The sequence below is a fragment of the Vanessa tameamea genome, chromosome 8, assembly GCF_037043105.1.
Source record: "Vanessa tameamea isolate UH-Manoa-2023 chromosome 8, ilVanTame1 primary haplotype, whole genome shotgun sequence".
NCBI lineage: Eukaryota > Metazoa > Arthropoda > Insecta > Lepidoptera > Nymphalidae > Vanessa > Vanessa tameamea.
Window position 1 is genome coordinate 2,294,525 of NC_087316.1, and position 16,697 is coordinate 2,311,221.

General features: G+C 33.4%; 1 protein-coding gene across 5 annotated transcripts in view; it reads right to left on the reverse strand.

Annotated features, from left to right (window-relative positions):
- Positions 1-16,697, reverse strand: part of Hecw (Hecw ubiquitin protein ligase) — a 102,381-nt gene that overhangs the window by 37,674 nt on the left and 48,010 nt on the right. For 4 of the 5 annotated variants that reach the window (XM_026634145.2, XM_026634144.2, XM_026634146.2 and 1 more), the window contains 3 exons: positions 16,444-16,569; positions 15,570-15,662; positions 13,683-13,843 (listed from right to left, as the gene is read on the reverse strand). In XM_026634145.2, coding sequence (XP_026489930.2) covers positions 13,683-13,843; positions 15,570-15,662; positions 16,444-16,569 — 380 coding nt within the window. The remainder of the gene's footprint in view (positions 1-13,682; positions 13,844-15,569; positions 15,663-16,443; positions 16,570-16,697) is intronic. The other variant, XM_026634147.2, reaches the window with a different exon arrangement.

Genomic DNA, 16,697 nt, shown 5'->3' on the forward strand with positions numbered 1-16,697 from the left:
GAATTCTCCAAGCTATAAATTCACAGTATGTTCTTTGAATATTTCTTATAGACTGCATACTATTATGATCCTTATTCTCAAATAATAAGCCTACATAATTGCATGGCATGCTATGAAATAATTTTAAATTTAGACTAGCGATCGGTAACAACTTATCGAAATCTTAAGTGGCACTCAATGACGTGAGAAAATTAACGAAAACTGTTGATTGTTTGATTATCGACATCGTGTTTTATCGATCGTCGATTGAAACCGTGAACTAATTCTTACTTCCTGAATTTACCACTTTTATCGGTTTTGTAGGTGGTCATATCGATAAAGAGTTATGGGGCTACCCTCGATAAGGTCCGAGTAGAGTCGATTACACTGTAATCGTCGATGGTTCGAGTTCAAGTCCTGGAAAAAAGCCTACTATTGTTTATTTCCGTCACGAAGGATACTGGATGCGTTGTCCGAAATCGACCAGTAGGATAAAGATGAACCATTTAACTATTAAACTTTTCATTTATTACACAATTAATTTAAATTGACTAAAGTTATTACGTTACGTTTGGAGTAGTGAATTGGACATACATTTTATTTTGTATTAAAGTAAGTTGTTGACACTAATATGCATAATATCACGGAACGCATTAATCACATCGTCATTATTTGATAGATAAGAAAAGTGTCATCAGTATCTTCCCGTACTGTAATCATCATCCTCAACATAAAAATTACACCTAGACGTTGCATTAATGTATTTAAAATGATTATGCCGCAGACAACCTGTTTATGAATACAAGCCATGTCAAGGACTTTACTGAGTTGAAACGTAAAACACTGAAAATGTAAACTTATCATGAAAACTTGATTCATTTATTTACTTGCCTTAATAACAGTACATAATATTTTTATATAATAGCACCCTTTATTAAGTCTTTGTCGACGGAAATTTAGAAATATATTTTCTTATTTCTGTCATCCCAAAAACGTATATTTATTTTTAACAGGTTTGATTTCCGGCAAGTCATTATTTGACAATCTATGCAGTGTGAGCGCAAAGACAAGGGCCTCCTTCATTATTAAATCCGTTGGGTTAGCTAATCCGATTCGAAAGAAAATGCTTCAAGGGCAGAATCTTTACGTGTATCGGGCAAGAGAGTATGAACACCAGTATCAAAACTTCGGACTGCTACTAAGAATTTCTTGATAGAAAAACCTAATTACCATTTTATTAGCCCAATTTGGCATTGAGCACTTCGGGTAGTTTTGTAAAATCAACAAGGCAGTTAAGAAATACTGTCATATCCACTGTGGCCCAGCATAGAGACAGATCCTGGATTAGACCTCTCCCCGCAAACAATCTTGTCGGCAATACTAAAGCTAAGCAGGTAATCAACATAGTGGACTGTGGCATCCGTTTTTGAGGCCGTCATGTTACAGAAGGAGATGGCGGAACGGAAATGAGAAAGCGCGGAGACGACGAAGGCGTCAGTCTAGGACTTCCCATAGTCCCGATGCTCGGGGAAAATGACTTTCGTTTAGTCGTTATTTTAAAAAAATGTATCAAGGGTATAACTTTACCCAATTACAGAATTGCACTTAGTAATTATAAAAATAAATACACAACTTTGTTTGTGTACATTCGTTTTTATAGTATACTATATAATGCAGTAAAATATATATATAATAGTAATAAAAAATAAATATGATTCATGTCTTTGGATAAAATGACCAATATTGAGGTCATCATATTGGGAAATATTATGTGTAACAATAGTACGATATGGCAATGTTTGATGTTATTTGAAAAATATATCCGAGGAGTGTTGCCAGTATTATTTAGAACAAACCAAACAGACATACTCTCGCATTTAAAATATTACTTGGATATAGTAAGAGTGACAGGTATACAAAATAATTTTCATATTGTTTTACTAGACTGTCCAATGAATGTTAATGATCAGTAATGTGTTGAAGATGGATCTCAGTGTCGGTTTGCGTGGCAACGTGAGATATCATCTGAAAAGCACGCGACCATTGTTCACACGGCGATGTGGGGTCAGCTGGAACGGGTGCAGTGAAGCGCGAAATTACGCTAGGATTAGAATCATTATAATTAGTGATTTGACACTGTTTTATTTTAAACGAACTCAAGATTTTTTTTTTTATTATCTTCGAAAAACAAATGCGTAAATAAACAACATATTATCTTGAGAATAAAAAACACTACTGTCCTTATTTAATGAATTAATTAATTTTTAATCAGTATCAATCGGAATGATGATATGATTCTATTTATCCAGATGTACGAGATCTGTTTTAAATGTCAAAAATATATCGTGGAATAAATAAACTCATATACATACACATATACATAAATAAACCATGAAAATATTAGAGCCCTTTTTGGGCAATGTAATTTGCCTGATGGTAGAAACTAAGATGACATCGTAAATTACGACAGTACTAGTCGTAATTATAGTAAATATAATTATTAATGTTTATTTGTAGATACTTATACAATGAATATGTTATAAATAAGCATTAATACGAAACATCAAATAATTTGAAATGAAGCGGAAATGCTAGGGCAAACAATTCTGATAATTTCCGTCTTCAATTTATTCATGGCAAAATTAAAATATTTGCAAAGACATTTTTATTTTAACGACATTCATACATTAAACATTATCAAAATCGAAATATACCTTATTCAAGTAGGTTTTTACAAGCACTTTTGAATCGATATTTAACAAACTTTAATGTAGTTTGTGAAGCTACCGTATCCGTCACTTTGACGAAATCAATGTAATTTCAACTTTTTATTTCATTGATATAAAGTTCATTCAACCACACTCAATTTAATATTTATGGTACCCACTAATGCAAATACATCGGCTGGTACGAAAATGTCCGAGAAGTGACTAAGAGAAACTTCCGTCCGTAAATATATAATTTTCCATTACCGACGTCATGTAATCGCTATACTCTATGGTTTTGTAATTAAATGACGTGTCCATTTGACAATATAATTATGTCTCGGCGTAAAGATACTTTTCGTTGGAATTATACCTTGGAAAATTTTTAAATTAAGAACTTACACTTTATAAAATTTTGCTTGGACGAATACTAAAAATAAAAAAAAAATCGTTGGCTTCGTTTATTTATAAATTATGCTAAACTTACGGGATTTAAATCCACTACGACTAGTTATGTTTCTTGAATTGTTATTTTTCAATAATTTTTAAACTTATTAAAAAAAAAAAAGACTGCTGTAGGATGTATTGCAAGGATTATCACAAAGCTTCGTTTCATTTAAATAACAATTACCACCGGTCGATTTATATCAAGGAAAAATATATAAAATCGATCCAATAGTACTTCAAACGAACAGTCCAAACAAAAAAACCCAAAGTACTGCATACAATTACATTAATCTTAACTCAATTTTACAACTAAATTGGAAACAAATTATTTCGACCCGTCTAACGAAATGCCGTACAATAATTGGTAAAATTCCATTATGATGAAAGGTACCGTACTATCCGATCACATGAATCACAAATAAGCATTAACGGAAAGTCAGTGTATGAAGCTCTTATAAGGCTTTCGAGTAAATTTCCGCAAAGATTTCCGTTCTAATATGGTTAATACATTATTTAGTAATGTGCTATTAGAGTTTTAAGTACATATATTTATTAATAAGGATTCATTTTAGTATTGCCTGACTGAAAATAACTACTATACTCTATTTGTATAAGATTATATTAATAATTGTTTGTAGCCTTCAATATAGCCTTCAACATGCATCGCTACAAAATTTATATGGATACATTTTGATGAGCAAACGAGCAAAGTCGCGAGTTTGGTAATATTTTTATATAAGTAGGGTAAGAGTTGTAATATAAAACAACTATGTATAATAATTTTAACCCAGAAGTATTAAAAAGTCGTTAGAATTTATTTCCTCGGGTGTATATGATACATTTAATTTAATTGAAAACATGCCACTTAAAAGTTTCAGAAGTTGGTCTACTTATTAATTTATAGTTTTCAAGTGTGATCTCTTGACGATTTAAAATTTAAGATCGCTTCAAGCACATATTTATATAAATGTTGATAGGCATCGGTTTTGCTCTCTCCAGCAAATAGCTACAGCAATGCAAATATGCATCATATTTTTTATAGAGTTGTGTATTATGACATAAACGTTGTATGGACGATACTTTGGATAAAGATATCTGGATTTAGGCTCGGGTATAATTATGAATATTAACATCATTTTAATCTGGTTATTTAAAAGAGCAACTATGCGAGGTCTTCGCCGTTTCTCCTCGCTGGGGTCTGCTTCCCGAATCGGTGGTAGCGTTGGAATATTGACGATTCATAAATGGTTTATTGTAAAGTTTACTCGAATAAAATACATTTGATTTAATATGTGCACCATAGATATACCAGTGTAAAATATAAAGTTAACACTTATCTAGTCGTTCTGAAACGAATAACATCCATCAGTTTCGATTCGTGTTTAGCTAAATTTGGATGAAAGGTTTTGGAGATCCTTCACGAACTTTACTTCACGAGACACGAATCTTAAGTAAAAGATTTCGATTGGTGGCTATCGCATTCTTTTAGCTCCTAAAGGATGCTATCGTTTTGTGTGGCTTTTTTATCCTCTCTCGTAGTAGATCAATTGCAATTAGGAGCGATAAAATGTTTTCGCATGTTGAAACATCCGTTCTCACATATTCAGTAGATTAATACATTAATATCCGTTGAGGGTTGTAAACATCCTTTAACATGTTATCTCGAGCGGTACGCTAAGACGTATTTAAATTAAAATTTTAAATTGTAGCAATTTTCAATAGATAAAATATAAATCGATGCTGATATGCTTAATTCAGGTAATAATGCTCACGTAATGTCACGTGACAATCTGTTTAGAACTTCGAATGTATGGCGCAGGAATTATAGTTCCGAGAACGAAAGATAAACACAGTTAAACGGAACCCATAAAGTGTTTTAGTGATGACATTTTCTATAAGCTGTCAAAACGTCATTAGCAATAAACACAAAGTATGGGAAACGACAAGGAACTGTCATCGTAAAAGTGTTTTTAGTGTTCCGTACCAAAATACGTGTTATTTCTTCGGACTCAATAGTCACAGAAAATTTTTGCTGATATATATAAATATATATTTAAACAATTTGTACTAGGAAACCTTACGATATTTTCCTTCATCGCCGAGGACGAAATCTCTACATAGTATAAAACAAAGTCGCCACGTCTGAACGATGAGATCTTTTAAACTATGCAATGGATTTTACTGAATTTTTTACCAATAAGCAGAGTAATTTAAGAGGAAGGAAGGTGTAAATTCAGTGATTTTGAACCAGCAATCTTCGTTCGAGATTCACGAAAACATGGTAGACACTACTGGGCCACCTCGGCTCCAAGCAATATTAACCATACGTTTTATTATACTATTTTTAAAACTAAATGCATCTTTATATTTGTTCATTTGATTGATTTAAAGAGTTATTGGCATAGAACATAGTACCATAGTCATACAATAGATAGCGAGCGATTCGTATAGGTTAATTCTTAAAAACGGAAAAAATTGCCATAGCTACGAAGTCCGGGTATCAACTAGCCAATATTATCTGGTTTAGAATATTCTTAAATTACTTTTGGACAAAAACTTTTAAATTGATCAATTGGTCAAAATTTACATGTAAATATTGAATGTTTTTTGTCAACGTCTGGTTTCCCCGATAAATGTCATACAAATTGTCGCATTGGTAATATTTATAAAATCATTTAAATTAAATTCACAATTCGGTTTACTGAAGTTATTTCGTTGTTATTGTCTGCTATCGGTCAATTACTCGACAGACGAAGATGAATTCTATCCATATTATCTATAACATATTAGCTCCCATGGTCCATGGCTCCCATCCTATTGGCGATGTTCGGAATGTTTAACAATCTTATCATTGTGGCTATTGTGGCCAATCAGAAGGACCAGTTGCTCGCGGCCCGCATATATTTAAAAAAACGCCTTTTTTTCAAAACTGACAACTTAAAACACTAATCCTACCCCATAATTTTATCACAGAATTAAAAGCAACGAAAATCATAAAAGATCTGTCACGGCAAATAATTATTTACACTTGATACAAAATTAGACGTTTAATATATATGGGTCAAACCCGACAAGTGTGTTTACACGTCGTAAATGAGAAACGACACGTTCGACCCCATTATCTGTTTACATTTTATATAAATAAATTTTACGGGTTTACATTTCAATTTATAATGAGTGAACGTTTTGATACTACGGAACCAAACATGATAATGCAGTCCGTATTGTAACATAGAGCTCATAAATATTATTATTTTGGAATACGTAATAAGGAATACATAAGACTAAACTTATATGCAAAAAAATTTCGATTAACATTATCATTAACTTTTAAAGGACTTAAGCATGAACAATCGGAATAACTTTGTAAAACATAAATATTATTTACTAGTCGTATGTGAATAGAGAGATGGAATAAAATCAATTAAATTATTAGTTAAATGTTATATACCGTGTCATCCAAATGATCGTTGCTGTTCAGCCGTTTTCCTATTCTACTAACACAACGATCCAGTCGCGGTTCGATCGAAGTCAGACGGAATAGAATCGGGAACGTAGCAAAACCGTTACAAGTCATTAGAATTAATCCCCTGGAACATTTCATATTTGTTATTATAAACGCGTTTCATTCGATAGAAATCATAGAAGATTTAAATTATTCTGCGACACACGGATGCCATAAGTGTTCCAGCGTTTATTACATACTGAGAAACGCAGGTGCAAGCTTTGCATATAAAGATGTGATGCACGAGAGATAACCGCATTAGGAGATGTTGTCGGTACATTTCTCCGTTATCCGCGAACTACATTCGAACTTAACAACATACGCATATTGTATTTCTTATGTTTGTGTAAATTCCGTTTATTATTATTCGTGTTAATAGCTTTGATTACATTTTGACAGTAGAAATAAAACCATGTAGACAGATTATAGAAATACACGCCGTCCAAAGGATGGACCCATTTCACTCAGGACGTTGGGTAATAACTATACTAATATTATAAAGAGGTAAAATTTGTTGGTTTGTATGTAGGAGCTAATATCCGGGTCCAATGATGCAATTATAAAAATGTTGTCACTAGTAAAAATATATTATTATTCCTGTGAGCTATAAAGTATAAATCAAATGAATATATAATCAAATGAATAATGAATAGCACCCTCGAATCTTAAAGAAAAATATTACTTTGTAAACAAATCAATTATTATTATTTTTTATTTATTTATATAAAGCTTCTTTGCACGAAAGGAGCGCAACGATTCTAAATGTGACTGTTAAAACTTTTCTAACGCAATGAGGTTTACTGCTAACACTTGAACTATGATGCACATTATTAAAAAAAATATATAATATATATTTTTCAGTCCTACTGAGTGTTTAACGTGTACTAGAAGAACGAGAATAACCTCAAGAGGTTCAACTTTGACTTTTTAATTCAGGCTAAGATTTTAAGAATATGTTATAACGACGAACTATTAAAAAAAACAACAAATTAATTAAAAGCAGAATGAAACGTGTAACCTCAAGATTCGAAAACGATACCTTGATTATGCCTTTAGTTGTAATATAGAGTACTAGCTGAACCTGCGGCTTTACCCGCGCGAAAATTATAAAACACAAACTTTCAACCCCCGGTTTCCCCCCTTAGGAGAGGAGTTTCGTAAAATCCGTCCTTAGCGATGTCTACGCCCAATAAGGAGCCTACCTGCCAAATTTCGAGTTGTAGGTGTATAGTTTCTTAGATTTCGTGATTAATCAGTGACTGGTATTTCGCTTTTATATAAATGTGTAGATTACAACTAATTTATTATTTACTAGCGACCCGCCCCGGCTTCGCACGGGTGAAATGCTGATACTAAATATACTACAGAATGTCTTACAACATTCAGTTTTTCAGTCGTTAGACAATACAAACCACCATATGCCTGCGTTTTAAATCTGTAATATGTTCGAAAATATTAATTTAAATTACATACTGTAAAGGGCCATATTGGTCTATATTAAATGCACAATGTATTTAATGTACTTAATTGGATAAGAATTACTGCTGTTGCTTAAAAGCGCTTCGAAAATAAGTCATCATTTTTCGTAAAAAGAAAAGGATAAAAAATTGTATATCGCGGACTTTTTGTAGAACTTTTTAAGGTGTACAATACTGCAGCACATTATTTTCATCTATGTATCTCGTAGGTTTCAGTCAGCATTTGCAATGTAAGCTCAGAAAATGTGTTTATTTACGACATCACTTCAGAAACCTCTTAAATTATCCTCTACTATATTTATATGTATTATACATATAAACCTAACTCTTTAATCAATCTATCTATTAAATGAAACCGCATCAAAATCCGTTGTGTAATTTTAAAGATCTGAGCGTACACAGGGACAAACAGCGGTAAGCGACTTAGTTTTATACTATGTAATGATAATGATTAGTCTTTTACATAAATAGATGCAACTTCGTGTTCTGTAGTCATTACAAGTCGTAAATGTGTTTTATGTATCGACATTTAATGTTAATGGCGTTAAGTTAATGTTATATATAAAAAATATGTTGTATCTGTTTGAGTCAAATGAACTTCAACACTTTTTGGCCGATTACATTTCTGAGTAGGTATCGAGCACATATTCTAGTACCAAATAGCAATACTTAAGTGTTGTTGTGATCCCGTTTCTGGTTGTTGAGTGGGTGGTACCTACCCAGACGGGCTTGCACTAAGCACCGTCACAAAGTAAAGCTAGTGTAACTGCATGCACACGGGCCATAACATGTTAGTTCCCCGAGTTGGTGGCGTACTGACCATGTATGGAATTTATTTTTTATGATACGTTTTTTGCGAACTAGCAAATGGGCCACCTTATGATACAAGTGGTCACCATCGCCCAATGGATGATAGACAATGTTGCTGCAAGAAACCAACCTTACACTCACTTACGGCTCACTCACTCTTCAAATCGGAGCACAACAATACTGAGTACGTCTGTTTGGCGGTAGAATATCTGATTAGTATCTGGTGGTACCTACCCAGACGGGCTTGCAAAATGGCCTACCACTAAGTAATATATATATTTTTTGCATTAACATTGTCTATGAGGCAAATGACAATTTCTAGAACATAATATTTGCATTGTAAAGACTCGTGTTATATTGTTAATTACTATTGCAGCATATAGTACATATATACCCGTTTTATAACTAAGTGTTGTTAAATGCAATTATGACAATTATTTTGTTGTTATAAAACACCTTGATTGCTTTATCATGGTCAACAGAGAACTTACCACCATATACGCAACAATAACCGCGGTTTCAACCTGAATATGTTACTGATCTTATATTGTACATCCCGGCTTCACTTCAGATTGAGGAGCAAACATAAAAATCCCATTTTTTTTTTGTAGCTTACACTTAATCCAAAACGCTGCTTCAACGCGGAACTGGGTATACACATGTGGCAGATTTTCTTCCGACACATACACATATGTGTCATCGTGATGTTTTACATAAACCCTAGCACGAGAATAAAGACAAATCAAGAGCACGCAGATATGAATCTGCAGCCTTACCCATAGACAAAGGCGCTGTAAGAAATATTAACCATTCCTTACATCACCTATGCGCCACCAACCTTGGAAACTAACTAACTAACCGGAACACAACAATACAGTGTACTGTTATTTGGCGGTAGAATATCTGATGAGTGGGTGGTACCTACCCAGACGGGCTTGTACAAAGCCCTACCACCAAGTAATTACTATTACTATTGCTCTGATTTTAATTAAGTAAATATAACAAAATCATAACACAGTCACGGCGTTTTGCGTTGTTATCTGTATTTTAAGTATTAACATTGTATTAATAGTAATCGATCTAAAGACGCTTCATAAGAATAGCATTAAACCTGTAATTTATAAAACACAAAAACTTACGACAAAAACAAGTAACAATGCGACTAAACAAGACGAACGTTTAAATTAATTTTCTATAATTAAGCATGACTGGATTGTGCCATTCATTCTAGTTATTCTGATGGGAATTTTTTTTTAGTTATACGTTTCTGTATCTGGTGATATTTTATTCTTAATATAGAACAACCCGATGCAAAACACGATGTGGACATTGATTCGAGTCATCTTGCGAGCACTTTTGATTTGTCATAATTTGTATAATTTTTTTTAAACGTATATGCATTACTTTAATTACTAAATTGCTTGTTTTTGTCATCAAATAATTTTACAATATAAACATGACTCCCATTTTCATTACAATACAAAGCGATTGACGAGAAATCCTTCGAAAGCCTGACCACCACTACATTTCCACCTGTAGAGCAGCTCGTTGTTATGTGGTCATTCAGAAATAAATTACAAACGGTTTCCTGATTTTTGATTTGTTAACGTACTCACTGACTTTATTAGCAATAAAAAAAAATGTCTTATTTACTCCAAAGAGTTCTGCGTTGCCCGAAAGAGGCAAAATAATTATAATTTAATAAGGAAATAATTTAGTAAGGAATTTATTAACGATTTTGAACTGAACGTCAAGACATTTAGATTTTAATGAATAAAATATCGAGTTACAAAAAAATAACAATATACTGGTAAATAATTATGCTGACTCCATGTAATACGGTGGCTCGTGGGAATCGCGAAAAAGTTATTACTTTATATCGTATCTATTATAACATTGTTATAAAAAACAATTATATAAATAATATTAATTATATAAACTAAGTAAGAACTTTGCTAGGAAACAATTCGCGATACTGATAAACAGTAATATAATAGATTCCGCCCTCCGCTTCACCTGCATTTTAGGGGTCAGCGCAGGTGTTAGGGATAAAAAAGAACCCTAAATGGTATTTCAGACTATAGTCTATACTTTCGCCATATTATATTCAGATTCGCTGTCGTGATTGAGTAAAAAACGAACATCCATCCAAACTTTCGCATTTATAACATTAGTAAGATTATTTACGGTTTTACAAAATGGCGACTCCTACCACAATAAGGATAACTTAATCTTTACAAGATATTTATTATATAAATAATGATTTATATAATAGGTATCTTGTAAAAATTAAAGTTAGGAGTTTACTTTTTATTACGATATATAATCTGTATCAAATATACGAGTAACTAGGCACGAGAATTTTAGTTCACAAGTGTACTCCCCTTCGACACGTTCGGCAATTCGACACGTTCTGAGAGCGAAAATTTAAGTAAATAATTAAATAAAATAATCCACATCAAACAACAGATCAATTAAGAGATCTACAGAACCAAAACGAGTTATTCGCATGAATACAAACAAAATGAGATATCATTACCCACTTCGATGATAATTTCGTGCTCTGAAAAATTAGTTTGACAACACAATACAAAACCGTTAATCAAAGTGAAAAAATTGGAACGTGTGAACATATTGTTATGCATGCAATGTGCAAATAGAGCCGGCTTCCATCAGGTCGTGCAGACATTGATGGCTCAGTGGGCTTTGGAAATGTATTCGCTAATAATTGTTAATACTGTCATTGAAAATTTATTTAAATAAAATTAATTTATTCATTTATTGTCTTTAATATATGAATACATTAAAATTTTGTACGTACTTATTCAATGTCAATATAAAAATACAAGCGCCTGAAGTAGGCCGAGCGTGTGTCTGAGACGCTCATTCGATGACGTTATACAAAATATACGGGCAAAATAAAAATATATTTGTAATATATCGTAATTGATTAATAAAGTGGTAACATGTTTAGAATTTCTAATGACAATCTGGACAAAGCCGATTTAGAGTCGCTTAAAAATAAACTAAATTGTTTTCTAAACGTATCTACCTGTCTACTTCAAATAGAGCACGCAGAACATTATTGTGAAGCAACAAAAGCGAATACAAAAGCAAAACCGAATGCAAATTCCTGGTTGCGCGAAACGGCTCGCCTTTTTATTAATACGTCCAAAGTGCCAACAATCAAGTTTAATTATTATTAATTATGTACTTAAACAAAAATATATTAAACAAGGATTGTTGTGGTGCGTAATATGATAGAGCTATTAGTATTTTGCTTGGAATCGATAAATGTATCAACGGTTTACTTATTTTTAAGACTTCCTCAATTGGATTAGGCTATGGTTGAAATTATGTTTATGTATTAATTAAATTGTATTTCCTAACAGAGATATAGTCACGACAGCGAATCTCCAAGACGATGCAATTTTTAGCGTAGGATTAATGAGTAAATATAAGTTCAATCTTTATGCCCTCAATCTCATAGGGATCATCAGAAGGTATACCAAGGCATATTGGTGGTGGACAAGATTAGTGGATCAGATCCTTGACGTGCCTTTGGGGGGGGGGGAGGTATGTGTATCACTACTTATCACCGGCCTGCTATTGAAAGCTGTTTGACAAAAAACCCCAATTTTAGATTTAAGACCAGGAACATAGAGAATATGGATAAGGATCCAACAGCCCTGTAATTGAGAAAATAGACCAACGGGGCGGTTTACCTCTCTCCGCCACCATAGAGTATCAATGCGCTAACGACCTTAGCGTTCTCTTAATGTCTGTGTTGTTCTAGTTTAAGGATTAATAAGGAAATTGCTACTTTATTGCTATTTAATTGAGTTTGTTATCTTAACCATACTGATCAATCGTGTCTTCTCTATCCTACGAGACATTGGCGAAATAATCTATGCCCTGTCGGCACAACTAAAAAACTAAATACTAATTAAACTAAGAATTGAATTGAATTGGCCTTAGCGTTATCTACGTGGCATTATAATATGTTTTAATATTTATATATTATAACGGTATATTCTTAAAGTATATGAATGGTTGTTTTACAGCGTATTTGTGTAATTGCTACCGGTTAAATTTTTTTATCGGTACTTTAAGTATAATAAATAAATTTAAATGAACGGAACCCATATTAAGTCTGTAGTTAATGAACCGAATATAACTGCTAACAACGGCAAAGAAAGGCAACAATTATTAAGGCGAAGCAAACGAGGTCACCGAATAAATATTTTCATTTTCCTCAAAAGTAAAAGTTGGTATTTTCATATTTTTTGCCGTAATATTAAAATAATAACATTTTCCTGCGACCTCCACCTGGATCTTTAACCGATTCGCTCTCGACGATTAGATACGTTTGAGTAAAGTCAGTGATGCCAACTTGGGGATTTTCCTCCAAATGTAGAGGGAATCAAAATGTACAGGGGTTTTTAGGATGTTTACTAATTTAGGGGATTTTTTAGGAGAAAATTTAATAAAAAAAAGCATAAAAACTAAAAATATTGTAGGAAAAGAATATGAGGAAGAAGCAAAAAAAAGGTATGGTACTAAAAGTTAAGAAATAAATATTGTTGAATTTCAAATTGCTGAATAATTGAAATTTCCGCTGAAAATGAGTGTACAATAAAAACGTTAAGGGTTTGAGTCCATATTAAGCCTTATTTAGGGGACTTGGAATCTGTCCTACGAGGGGGAAAATCGGCAAGAGTCGGCATCAGCGAGTGAAGTGGAGTGCGCGCGACTGACCTGAGCAGACAGGTGAGCTGCACGTCGTTCTGGTAGCGCGCGAGCGCGGGCGCGCCGTCCACGCGCAGGGCGTTGACCTTGTCGCGCAGCGCCGCGCCGCAGCCGCCGCAGCGCTCCTTCAGGATCGACAGGATGTTCGGCTGCCGCAGGAACGCTATCACCTGCGGAGGCCGGATTGTTAGGTTTTGTGTGTGAAAGTGAAAACTCCTTGCGAAACGTCCTAGTCGGATCAGTGTAACTAGGGACTGAAGGTACATAAAATCTTAGTTCACAAGGTTAGCGGTACATTGACGATGTAAGGAATGCTTTATGTTTCTTACAGCGCTAACGTCTATGAGCGATGATGACCACATAGCATCGGGTGAACCATCTGCCCGTCCGTCAACTAATTCTTTAAAAAAAACATATATTTTTTTCATCATTTTATACAACCGAGCTTTTGACAATAATTTCGATACGATACCTTAACCCGTTCAATTTCGTTTTAATCGATTAAGGGGACGAAACCATTACAAATAACGAGTTCCATCAAAATATAATCCTTAATAAATTAATGTAATCTATTACTGCCGATGCAAGAGTAACAGAATATGGATTTATTCATATTTCCTTGAAAACTGGCATTGCTGATATTATTTTATTAAAAAGACATTATTTATCTTAATATCTTACGCAATTAAGGCTCATTAAAATAATCTATACTAATATTATAATTGTAAACATTGGATGGATAGATGTTTGATACTCAATAACGCCAGAGCGGCTGAACCGATCTTGATGGTCCAGAGATAGATATTTAGATAGATTTTAAGCCGGAAAAAAATAAACGGTTTCCGGGGGAGAGATTTTATTTGCAATAGTTTGAAAATACTAAAGCGATTTTAATAAGTTTTTCGCTATGAGAAAACCAATTTATTAAATAGTATCTAATACAAAAAAATGTATCTACAGTAAAACTAAAACAAAGTCCGGTAAATCTATTTTTTAATATGATTTAATGGCTATAATACGTTGAAAACAGCGAAAAAACACTAAACAATACGGATATAACTTAGTCGAAATTCTGACGTTTGACGAAGTCCTATTGCTAGTTCTTATAATGACATGTGAGAAATTTAAGAAAAATGTTAAATTTTAATGTACTGTCTTTAATTAATTCATTACCCGCACCGCGAAATAATATTCAATTTTATTTTTCACACGCCCGCCCCGCTTTCTTCTTCACAACATTCGTGTTCTAAATTCAAATTTTTAATATCTCTTCACAGTTCAAGGCGACAGCAAAAATTTACGTTATAAAAAAAAAAAAAATTAGAGCTATTTGTCGCTTAAGTGTAACAAATTAAATCCATATTCCATCTATTATAAAAATTAAGTTCAACTTTTAGATAAGATTTCAAGAAAGAAATATATCACTAGATATTCGAGATATCAATTTCGGTAGTTACAGCGCCATCTATTACGAAATAACGAAACTAAATTGTTTTACTTTATAGAACATTCGTATTTGAATGACGGATATTGTAATGAATCAATTGTTATTATTTCCAAGTTTGTTTATTGTTTTGATTAAGTACTGGTTTAGGTCCGAGGCTTTGCCCGCGTATAATGGGAACGTGGATTTAGGTACCTATAAAAAGCCTATCTCCTAACCCTGGGGTTCATCTTGATTCATACAAAATTTAATCAAATTTGTTTCAGTAATTTAACCGTGACAACGTAACAGACAGAGAGTTAGTGTGCATTAATAATAGAAGATATTTTATAGACTTGTAGTAAATTAATTACGACCAATTGTTTAAGTATATATAATTAGTAATAAGCAAAGTAAGTAGAAATAAATAAATTTATGTTTTGCAAACTACACTGGAATCAATTAATATTTACCTTATCGTTATAGGCAACGGGTATCTCTTGCTGTATGTGGTGAGGAAACACGTCCAGCGATGTGATCGGTGGCCGCGGCGGAGGTGTCGGCGCCTGTGAGTGAAACACACTATTCAGCACCACAAACCACTCTCACAACAGACAATATAACACGATACACCTTCTAAACAGCCAACTACATAATAATCTATTTTACAACTTACAATAAAAAATAAAAAAGCCATACAAATATTAACTATATTTAACGAACCATAATAACGAACGGCTATATAAAAATGCTATATAAAACTTTTGACATTTAAGAATCATAAAAATAAACGAAAAAAAGTCCAACAATACTGCATCAAACCAAACATATCTATGTTATATAACTAATAGCGTCCGACTATTAATTCGTACGTGCAAAATAACATTCGACGTCACAACACTGAGCAGCGTGCAAAATAAAACAAACCGTAAACAATATCCATGCTTTGGAAACATACAGGACGGGTGTCCCGCAATTAGTGTACGCAGCAACCTAGTGCTATCTCGGATTATTATGAAGACAAGACGGGGAAAGGTTTGTCGCTAACTCTCTCATAAAGCATGTAAAATTTCTTTGAGTTATTTTTTAAATTATATTTTATCACGTGCAATATTACCTATAATATATTTATTAATCATAAACTTGTATTGATTCTAAGACAGAAATCATACTGAATTTCTCCGAAAAATATTCAAAAGTTAGGAGTACGACGATTTACTATTTTATTCCCTCTGTTTTTCTATATTATTTGGGCACCTAAAGATGACCTTGAGTGTTGAATACGATCATAAATTCCGGATAGCACAAGATTCTATGGAATGCAACTACAACCCGCTAAGACCAAACCTGGTCGGGCATTATGGGCCGTCTCCGCGGGGGCAGGAGCGGGGAGAAGGGGCCGGCCTGCGGCGCGCGCGGCAGGCGCGGGTCGATGAACGTCGTGCGACGCATCACGTGGTCCACAAAGAAACGCTGTGGGCATAGCGCTACATGGACCATCTCCACTCCTATACCACTCGTATACGTTGACACCGTACGAGTCATAGTAAACTCTTTTAATATCCTATTGCTTACAAATTTTTTAAGCATTCAATTGAAAT